At 38.3% G+C, this 11,609-nt stretch overlaps 1 protein-coding gene across 1 annotated transcript in view; it reads right to left on the bottom strand.

Annotated features, from left to right (window-relative positions):
* The window catches only part of LOC130848462 (all-trans-retinol dehydrogenase [NAD(+)] ADH7-like), a 31,561-nt gene extending 20,469 nt beyond the window's left edge, over positions 1 to 11,092 (bottom strand). The window contains 1 exon segment of the mRNA XM_057726950.1: positions 10,971 to 11,092. Coding sequence (XP_057582933.1) covers positions 10,971 to 10,988 — 18 coding nt within the window. The 5' untranslated portion in view covers positions 10,989 to 11,092.
* Positions 11,093 to 11,609: the final 517 nt, after the last annotated feature.

The following is an 11,609-nucleotide window of genomic DNA, read 5'->3' on the forward strand; positions in this document are numbered from 1 at the left end:
GTATAGTCATTTTCACAATGCTGATTCTTCCAATCCAAGAACATGGTATATCTCTCCATCTGTTTGTGTCATCTTTGATTTCTTTCATCAATGTCTTATAGTTTTCTGCGCACAGGTCTTTTGCCTCCTTAGGCAGGTTTATTCCTAGGTATTTTATTCTTTTTGTTGCAATGGTAAATGGGAGTGTTTCCTTAATTTCTCTTTCTGCTCTTTCATTGTTAGTGTATAGAAATGCAAGAGATTTCTGTGCATTAATTATGTATCCTGCTACTTTACTAAATTCATTGATTAGCACTAGTAGTTTTCTGGCAGCATCTTTAGGACGTTCTATGTATAGCATCACGTCATCTGCAAACAGTGACACTTTTACTTCTTCCTTTCCAATTTGGACTCCTTTTATTTCTTTTACTTCTTCGATTGCTGTGGCTAAAACTTCCAAAACTATGTTGAATAATAATGGTGAGAGTGGGCACCCTTGTCTTGTTCCTGTTCTGAGAGGGAATGCTTTCACTTTTTCACCATTGAGAATGGTGTTGGCTGTTGGTTTGTCATATATGACTTGTATTATGTTGAGGTAGTTTCCTTCTATGCCCACTTTCTGGAGAGTTTTTAGCCATAAATTGGTGCTGAATTTTGTCAAAAGCTTTTTCTGCATCTATTGAGATGATCATATGGTTTTTATCCTTCAATTTGATATGATGTATCACATTGATTTGCATATATTGAAGAATCCTTGCATCCCAGGGATAGACCCCACTTGATCATGGTGTATGATCTTTTTAATGTGCTGTTGGATTCTGTAAGCTTGTATTTTGTTGAGGATTTTTACATCTATATTCATCATATATATGCATCTATATCATCGCATATGATATTGGCCTGTAATTTTTTTTGTGATATCCTTGTCTGGTTTTGGTATCAGGGTGGTTGTGGTCTCGTAGAATGAGTTTGGGAGTGTTCCTCCTTCTGCTCTATTGTGGAAGAGTTTGAGAAGGATAGGTGTTAGCTCTTCTCTAAATGTTTGGTAGAATTTGCCTGTGAAGCCATCTGGCCCTGGGCTTTTATTTGTTGGGAGATTTTTAATCACAGCTTCAATTTCAGTCCTTGTGATTGATCTGTTCATATTTTCTGTTTCTTCCTGGTTCAGTCTTGGAAGATTGTACTTTTCTGAGAATTTATCCTTTTCTTCTAGGTGTTCCAATTTATTGGCGTATAGTTGCTTGCAGTAGTCTTTCATGATCCTTTGTATTTCTGTGGTGTCAGTTGTTACTTCTTTTTCATTTCTAATTCTGTTGATTTGTGTCTTCTCCCTTTTATTCCTGATGAGTCTGGCTAATGGTTTATCAACTTAGTTTATCTTCTCAAAAAAACCAGCTTTTCATTTTATTGATCTTTGCTATTGTTTCCTTCATTTCTTTTTCATTTATTTCTGCTCTGATCTTTATGATTTCTTTCCTTCTGCTCACTTTGGGTTTTGTTGTTGTTGTTGTTGTTCTTCTTCTTCTAATTGTTTTAGGTGTGATGTTAGGTTGTTTATTCGATATTTTTCTTGTTTCTCATGGTAGGATTGTATTGCTATAAACTTCCCTCTTAGAAATGATTTTGCTGCATCCCATAGGCTTTGGGACATTGTGTTTTCATTGTCATTTCCTTCTAGGTATTTTTTGATTTCTTGTTTGATTTCTTCAGTGATCTTTTGGTTGTTTAATAGCATATTGTTTAATCTCCATGTGTTTTTATGTTTTACAGTTTTTTTTTCCTGTAATTGATATCTAGCTTTACAGTGTTGTGGTTGGAGAAGATGGTTGATAGGATTTCAGTTTTATGAAATTTACTGAGGTTCAATTTGTGACCCAGGATGTGATCTATCATGGGGAATATTCCATGTGCACTTGAGAAGAAAGTGTATTCAGTTGTTTTTGGATGGAAAGTCCTATAAATGGCAATTCAATCCATCTGGTCTAATGTGTCATTTAAAGCTTGTGTTTCCTTATTTTTTTTCTGTTTGGATGATCTGTCCATTGGTGTAAGTTGGGCATTAAAATCTCCTACTATTATTGTGTTGCTGTCACTTTCCCCTTTTAGGGTTGTTAGCATTTGCCTTATGTATTAAGGTGATTCTATGTTGGGTGCATAGATATTTACAATTGTTATAACTTATTCTAGGATTGATCCCTTGATCATTATGTAGTGTCCTTCCTTGTCTCTTGTAATAGTCTTTACCTTAAAATCTAATTTGTCTGATATGAGTATTGCTACTCCTGCTTTCTTTTGACTTCCATTTGCATGGAATATCTTTTTCCATCCCTTTACTTTCAGTCTATATGCATCCCTTGGTCTGAAGTGGGTTTCTTGTAGGCAGCATATAGAAGGGTCTTGTTTTTGTATGCATTCAGCCAGTCTGTGTCTTTTGGTTAGAGCATTTAATCCATGTTCATTTAAGGTAATTATTGATATGTATGTTCCTATTACCATTTTCTTAATTGTTTTAGGTTTGTTTTTGTAGGTGTTTTCCTTCTCCTGTGTTTCCTGCCTAAAGAAGTTTCTTTAGCAATTGTTGTAAAGCTGATTTAGTGGTGCTGAATTCTTTTAACTTTTGCTTGTCTGTAAAGCTTTTGATTTCTCCATTGAATCTGAATGAGATTCTTGCTGGGTAGAGTATTCTTGGCTGTACGTTTTTCTCTTTCAAGACTTTAAATATATCCTGGCACTCCCTTCTGGCTTGCAAAGTTTCTGCAGAAAGGTCAGCTGTTATCCTTAGGGGGGTTCCTTTATATGTTATTTGTTGCTTTTCTCTTGCTGCTTTTAATATTTTTCCTTTGTGTTTAATTTTGGTTAGTTTGATTAATATGTGTCTTGGTGTGTTTCTCCTTAGGTTTATTCTGTATGGGACTCTCTGCACTTCTTGGACTTGATTGACTATTTCCTTTCCCATGTTGGGGAAGTTTTCAACTATAATCTCTTCAAATATTTTCTAAGACGCTTTCTTTTTTTCTTCTTCTGGGACGACTATGATTTGAATGTTGGTGCACTTAATTTTGTCCCCAAGGTCTCTGAGACTGTCTTCCATTTTTCTTAATCTTTTTTCTTTATTCTGCTCTGTAGCAGTTATTTCCACCATTCTATCTTCCAGCTCACTTACTCGTTCTTCTGCCTCAATTATTCTGCTGTTGACTCCATCTAGAGTATTTTTAATTTCAGTTATTGTGTTGTTCATTACTGTTTGTTTACTCTTTATTTCTTCTAGGTCCTTATTAAATGTTTCTTGTATTTTCTCTATTTTGTTTTTGAGATTTTGGATCATCTTTACTATCATCACTCTGAATTCTTCTTCAGGCAATTTACCTATTTCTTCATTTATCTTGCTCCTTTTCCTGCAAGATGTTTTTCTATTTTCTGATTTTGTCTAATTTACAGTATTTGAGGTCTCCTCTCCCTAGGCCACCCAGTCATAATTCCTCTTGCTTCTGTTCTCTGCCTCCTGTGGTGGGATTGGTCCAGTGTCTTGAGTAGGCTTCCTGATGTCCCTCCCATCAGGGACTGGTGCCTGCTTTCTGGTGGGTGGATCTGAGTGTTTTCCCTCTGATGAGCAAGGCCATGTCAGGTGGTGTATTTTGGGGTATCTGTGAGCTTAGTATGCCTTTTGGTAGTCTGTGTGCCAATGGGTGGGTCTGTGGTCCTGTCTTTGTGGTTTGGTGTGAGGCATCCAGCACTGGCAATTATAGGCAATTGGGTGAAGCTGGGTCTTAGACTCTGATAGAGGCCTCTATGAGAACTCTCTGCAATTAATATTCCCTCCGGCCAGGGGTTTTCTAGTGTTCCAGTCCTGGTCTCAGTGCTCCCTCCCCAGAGCCTTAAGCCTGGCTTCTGGTCAAGGAATCAAGACCCCACAGGTCACTCGTCCCAGCAGTAAAGGGGATTAAAAAAGACAAACCAAGCCACAGACTGATGGTAAAAAGTTAAGTCAAACAAATAAATACTGAAACAAGGAAACACGTACATGCACAGGAGAAAGAAAAATAAAACCCAAGAAAACATAAAGCACTAGAACAACCTAGCAAAAGAACCCCAGAAGGAAATCAGACAATTAAAAAGAAAAACAACAAAAACTCACAATCAGAAAAACAAAACCAAAGCAGAGTGCCAAGTAAGGACTGATGCAAAGAAACAAAACAAAGTGACTAGAATGATTGGGGAGCAGGGGCAGGGAAGAAGACAGAACAACAGAATAGAAATGTAGAAATGGGAATATATTAAAAACTTTTAAAAGGAAGAGAGAAAAAAAAGACAAAACCCCAGAGAAATTGTGAAAATAAGTACCAAATATAACAAGGACCAAATATAACAAAGAACAAGCAACCAGAGAGACTGAAGATCCCCAAAACAAAATCAAACAATTAGAATTAGAACTAAGATAAGGACAAAACCTAAAAACAAAAAACAAAGCAGTGTGTTAACTGAAGAATAAAGCAAGGAAACAGAGCAGACTGATAGTAATGATTAAAAGTAAAATATAATGAAGAAAAAATAAAGAAAAAGAACTCAGCACAACAGAAAAGCCAACTAGAAATAGAAATATATAAAAAGAATAAACATAAAAATAAAAGTAAAAAATAGAATAAAAAATGTTATGAAACACAAAGATCCCATAAGACCAGAATTGTAATTAAAAAAAAAAAAAAAGCCAGTACCAACAACAGAATGAATCAAAACAATAGAACTAATAATAATGATTTTGTTTCATTGGGGTCTCGGCTGTAAGTGTCCTTGTACACGTCCTGAGCCACAGGCCATCTTCACCTCCCCAAGAGGCCCTCCTCTGCTCTTGGTTAGACTCTGGACCTGCTGTGGGCCCTGTGGGGTCCACTTAGGCTCTGATCTGGCCCAATTCCTGAGTGTGCTTGCTCCTAAAGTCCACAGCTACCAGAGACAGACTTTTTTCATTTGTGGGAATATTCATTGTCTACTCAGATATTCCAAAGACACAGGGTCTACCTAGCTGATTGTGGGGATTTAATCTGTGGCTTGTATAGCAGATGGAAAGATTTTCAGTCCTCTTCCTTAGTCTCCCATCCCTGGCATTCAGCTTTAGTTTTGTCCCTGCCTCTACATGTGGTCCAAACACAGGAGTCTGGTCCTGAGGCTGCCTTGGAGCTTTTGTGTCTGCCTCAGTGAGGGCTTCCTTTATCGTTCATCACACACTGCAGGTGCCGGTGTGTGGGGAGAGAGAGGCTGTGAGAGTAGTGGCTCTTCTCCCTGCGTGTGACCCAGAAGTAGTGCCCTGCTTGGATTGCAGGAGCCCCAGTGGTAATGCCAAATGCGCAGGGATGCTGGTGGCTACGGGTGTAGGAAATCTTGCCTTAGTGAGCATCTTTACTAGTGCCCAGCATAAGGCGCATGAAGGCCATCCCTCGGGGGGCTTTGTGTATTACTCTGTGACCAGCAGAGCTTCCTTTATTGTTCATTTGCATGCACCAGTGTCTGGGGAGAGAGAGGGTACAATAGTGCTTCCTCCCCATGCGTGTGAGTCAGCAGTAGCACATTGCTTGGATCCTGGGAGCCCCAGGGGTGGCACCAATTGTACAGGGAAGCTGGTGGGCAAAGGTGTAAAAGGGATGGCCTGCCCTGGCCAGATTTTTTGCTCTTGGCAGCAGGCATGCTAAGGCCAGCCCATGAGGAGGCTTTTTCTATTATTTGTTGACTGGAGCTTGACCAGGCCTAGAGGGGACTTCCTTTATTGTTCGTCACTGGCACCGAGAGAGAGGCTACAACAGTAGCTCCTCACTCTCAGTGCCAGTGACTCAGCAGTAGTGCCCTGCTTCCATGGCAGCCCAGTCTTCCCTGGTAGGCAGTCCCTGCTGCAGATTTCTTCCCTCCTGTCCCCTCATTCTGTCTACCTGCAGGCAACAATGGTTCTTACCCTGGGCCTGTTCTCTGGTTCCCATGCTCCAGCTCCCAGACCCCCTGCACTGCTGTGAACACATGTCTCAGTCCAGGGCATGCAGGGCCATTGTACAGACCCTCTGTGTGTTTTTCACTCTTTCCCATCTGCCACAGATCGGCCGTTTCACCCTCTTTGGACAGCCCTGAATGCCTCTCTTCTGTCCCAATCCAATTCCGTGTCAGAGAGGGGGTTTCCCCATCAGATAAGGGGGGGTTTCCCCAAATTCAGGACTCTCTCCTCTGCTTTGGCTCCCCCGCCCTGGGGTGCAGGTCCCATCCATTTTTTTCTCCTCCTCTTCCTCCTTTCTTTTTTTTCATCCTACCCAGTTATGCAGGGATTTTTATAGTGCTTTCCGGTGTCCAAGGTCTTCTGCTAGTGTTCAGCCAATTTTCTGTGAGAATTGTTGCATCCATTAATGTATTCCTGATGCATCTGTGGAGAGAGATGAACTCCACGTCCTTCTACTCTGCCGCCATCTTTTTTCCCCCCAATTATGTCTTTACAGTTAGACACTCCTAATAATATAAATCTGGACAGAAGGCCCCTAGAGATCATCTTATGTACACCCATGTTTGATATATGGGAAATGCAGCCCAGAGATACTAAATAGTGGATTCAAGGTCACACAGCACATGGGAAGCAGGGCTGGACTAGACCCGAGGTACACCCTTTCCAGCCCTTTGCTTTTTCTCCCTGTGGTCACATAATGTTTTACTAAGCTAGGTGTTTTTCTTTTTTCTTTTTTTTGGCTACAATTTCAAAGTACCAAAATGTTACCTGTGTATCACTTATTCACAAGAGCAAATGTATAAAACAAAAACTGTTGTTGATTTATCTGCAAGAACCTAAGCCAACATTTAATTGTTGTATAACCATGTAGCAATGGTGAAGACATTAGAAAATTGGCTTGGTTAGAGATGAAGGGAACCATGAACATCATGAAATGTATAAACTGTGAATTCCTGGATGACTCAGTCTGTGTCTTTGCATCTCTGAATGCACCCAGCCTAATTCTTGCATCTCATGGGGCTAGATAGGTGAGGTGAAGCTTCTCATCTTATGGAAGTGGAAACTAAGGGTGGAGATCCTCATTGAGTAGCCTCCAGCTGTTCAGCTGGTTTTGGTATAGTTACTCAAATAATTTTGCTGACATTATTGAAATCAGTGAGGGGTTGTGGGAGAGAGAGAAAGAGAGGGAGAAGGGGAGGGAGGGAGAGGGAGACAGAGAGATTTTTCTTTTCCCATCCTCAAATCTGTCTAGGAAATGTATAAAATATTTTAATTAATTTGTTCAGATACAAAATGAGTTCTCTCTCATCTTACTTGTTAACTAATACACCACTCCCAGAGATCTCCTTTAGATGGATGGTTACATGGCTCTTTTGCAAGAGATTAAGTGTGAGAAATGATGTGCTGGAAAGAGATGGGCTGAAAGCCATCAGTGACATTCCCATTCACCCTCTGCCTCTATAAGGCAAATGTCATGGGTCACAGTGTAATGTGGGCCAATGCTGAATTTAGAAATCTCACACCACAACCCCACACAAATTCCTGCTGGATTAATAGCTGAGATTTAGTTTTAAAGTCAAAATGGAGCATGAAGGAAATTTTATACTTGAGGATGATAGAAAAAGTCACAAATGAAGCATCTAAGAATGAACATTTTGTGTGTTGAGAAACAATAAATAAATCTTCCAAATGTAAGTAAGTAGTCTGAGGGAAAAAAAGCTTAAAGCAAAAATGACAAGAGTTAACATTTTTGATATATACAATGCATAATCAAATTGATAGGGAAAGCATTAAAACTTCCACTCCTACCTCTTCTGCCCTCCCACTTATTTTACTCATACCTGGAGATACTTGCGAAGAACATAAAGAGGAAAATACAAATTAATAAATATATAGTGAAGTGTTTGTCTTCCTTGGTTATAAATTTTTTTAAATGAAAGTAATGAGATATAATTCTCTGTTAGGTCGATAATGATTTTTTCTTGCTGACAATATACGTATTGTCAAAGGGGTGTCATTCATGTCAACATCTTTGGAAAATAATTTGCCATATACATCAGGATACTAAAATGATTCTTTTTTTCCTATAGATGGTCATATTTTATTTAGCAACTGTATTGAGATATCTTTGCCATATAAAAATTGCATATGTTTAAGGAATATAACTTGATGTTTTGATATATGTATACATTGTGAAAAGATCACCATGTCAGCTATAAATTGGAACTTGCCATCTGCCTGTACAAAGACAAAATCACATTGTGCTGCTACTGCTGCTGACCTTCCACATCCCCTGAAGGGCATTCAGGGTGGAAACCAGGAGTGAGGCACTCTGTGCTTTGGAGGATTGGCTGAACAGGTCTTTAGACGGTTAGATGTTTTCAGGAGCTGATTTTATGAGCCCAACCCTTGCATCTTCTCATATCTAGAAAAGCACTAAATCCCTACTTGGTGATGTCTGCTTCTCGTGACTAGCAGAAACCCCCTACAAAAAAAAAATGTGTTTGATTGCATGTACTCCTACTTTACCAAGAATACATATATACTAATCTTCCCCCCTGCCTCTTTGGAACGGTTTCTCAGAGCTATCTGGGATGCTGTCTCCCGGGCTGCAGTCCTCATTTTGCCCCAAATAAACTCAACTTGCAACTCTCATGTTGTGCATTTTTTTTAAGTCGACAACCACAAACAACCTAAATAACTTATCCATGACCTCTACCTAGTTACTATTGTGTGTTCATGTGTGTGTGTGTGCACGTGTGTGTTAAGATTTAAGAGCTGTCCTCTTAGCAAATTTCAAGTATGCATTACAATATTAACTATCATCACTATGCTGTACATTAAATCTCCAGAACTCACTCATCTTGTATAACCAAAACTTTGTACCCTAAGTAAGAATATTTTGACCTTTCACCTGATAATTCCTTTAAAAAAAAAAACCTAACTTAAGGAAATTGTAAATTTCAGAAAAATATTAGTATATATTAGAGGGCATCACAGCACTAGTTACAAAGGAAAATATGTAAATAATATGTGTAAACAAATATGTAAATAATAGAGAAATGAGTAAAATGAATCATAAATCTGGAAAGTAGAGTTACCAATTTAAAAAGTTTATAAATTGTTATAAATTTGGAAAATACTTATATTAAGTTGGAAAAATAGGATAAAAATATTTATATATTATGTGAGTACACCTACATAAAATATGGATGGAAAAATATAAGGAGAGAAATAAACACAAAAATAAAATCAATGGTAGTCTTTAGGATATAAGGCCATAGTTGATTTTTTTCTTCTCATATTTTCTGAATATCCAAATTTTCTAGAATTATTATTGTTACAGTCTGGATTGTGTTCCTCCAAAATTCACATGTTGGTGTCCTAACCTCCTGTACCTTGAAATGTCTGTATTTGGAGATAGGGTCTTTTAAGAGGTTAAAATGAGGTCATTCGGGTGGGCCTTAATCCAATACAACTGGTGTCTTTATAAGCAGAGGAGATCAGGACACAGATATATACAAAGATAACATGTGAAAACACAGAGAGGAGATGGCCATTCGAAAGCCAGAGGGAGGTTTCAGAAGTTACTGTCAGCACTTTGACATCAGACTTCCAGCTTCCAGAACTGTGAGAAGAGTAATTTCTGTTGTTTAAGCCATCCATTCTGTGGTACTTTGTCATGGTAGCCCTAGCAAACTAAACAATCATCTTTTACTTTTTTAATGAAAAAGAAAACATTTATTATAAAAGGAGGGGGAAAAAAGCAATCCCCAATGTAAAGAGAATCCCTCCTTTCCTGTGATTCAACTGAAACCCTAAAGCTACTTGGGAAATATAGAACCCTTACACAAACCACACTATTGCATGCATATCTCTATGTCAATATAACTTTTATGCTATATCTTAAATTACACACGGTATCATTAATTTTAATTGGAAAGTGCTGCCTTTAGGAGACAGATTTCTCCATCATTGGAAATGTTCTAATAATGGCTAAATATCCAGTTTAAAGAGGTAGCATAACTAGAACTCAAGCATCTGTTGGTTGGATGAAGTTGAAAATTTTTAAGGTTACTTCCAACCCTAAGATTCTTTAGTTTCTGTGGGTAGAGTCGCTAGCTTGTATAGTCCAAAATTAATTCTCCAATTAAGCTAGTTTTGCTGGGTCCTTGACCTAAACTAGAATGCTTTTATTCTAGTCCTATTCCATTCCAGGAAGAACTATTTCTAACATCATCACTCACCACATTACTCAGACTTCAAATGTCATCTTTACTTTTCCAAAACCTTAAGGTAGGCTAAATGCAAAGTTGTTTAAATAAAAACAAATCAAACAAATGAAAGCACCTAACACCATAAACAATTGTGTACCCATTTAAAGCAAGGAACTATACTGACCAACTTACAAATGAAAAATTGCCAAAACTGTTTCTAAAGTTAATGCCAGCTCTGTTTTAAAATAAACATACTTTACCTACAATGAATTCTTGATTTTTAAAGATTTTTTAACTTGTATTTTGATGAAAACTACTTAATAAACCTTAAAAGCATGATAGTTTGTTGTCCAGTTTACATTCCAGAATTAGCATTTTTCCATTGTCAACAGCAGGAAAATCCTTTCTAACAGCTTGGTTGCCCTTTGAACTATGGAAGTGAATGCAATGTGTGCTATTGAAAGTCAATTCGTGGAAACATTTTACCAGCACAAATGCCCAGCTATACTGAAATTAAATTATTATTTATGTCAACAGAAACCACATTTCTCCATCTCCCCCCCAACGTCTTACTAAAAAACCTTCCATACACTGTTTTATCCTGTTTCTATGGCATTCTCTGAAACGCCAACCCAGTGTCCACACCGCTCCCCCGCCCCCAACCCCGTACGCTTGCTCGACAAGCATTTAATTCCCCAAGAAATAACCCCAAGTGCTTAAGTACGTTAAGATATTCCAAGTTCTAACAATCAGTCCCATATCATTAGATCATAATGAGGATAAAGAAATGTTCTGCTTACTTTTCCAGCTGTGCCCATCCTGTCTTTCTCTTTGTTCTATATATCAGTAAACAGATACTTTTTCTGTGTGATGTTTGGCTCCGTCTGCTGTAAATAACAGCATCAGCTGCTCTCAGATAAACAGTTTGGCTCAAAAGTTCTGCCTTTAGCAATATGACTCATAGCCTTTAATACTTTCCAGTAATCCATGAGCCCCACCCTTTGCAGATCAAGTTGTGAAAAGAAATACGGTAACTTATATTGATCAAACCATGGTAGAGCTCTAACAAGGACTGGATAATCAAATGTATTGAAAATGACTGAAAGTTCCCTTATGCACCTTATATCTGGGAATATAAAAACACATCAGGTTAGTTCAGCTCAACACAGCTCACGCTCACAAAATGCACTGTGTGCTTCTTTAGCTGCTCTGCAAGGCACAGCTGATTTGGGGGATGTGTGTGTATATATTTATTGATGCTCTACTTCACACCACAAAGACTTGATGTAGTTTGTGGAAAACATGTAATTAAACATAAGTGAAAATAAGGCCAAGAAAATGTAAACAAATTGGAACTGAAGGTCAAAATTGGGAAAGAGGAGCTGGGGGTATATAGAACGCAGGTATGGGTAACTATAGTTTCTAGATATTTGGGAGAT

The sequence above is a fragment of the Hippopotamus amphibius genome, chromosome 3 (genome assembly GCF_030028045.1).
Source record: "Hippopotamus amphibius kiboko isolate mHipAmp2 chromosome 3, mHipAmp2.hap2, whole genome shotgun sequence".
Lineage (NCBI taxonomy): Eukaryota > Metazoa > Chordata > Mammalia > Artiodactyla > Hippopotamidae > Hippopotamus > Hippopotamus amphibius.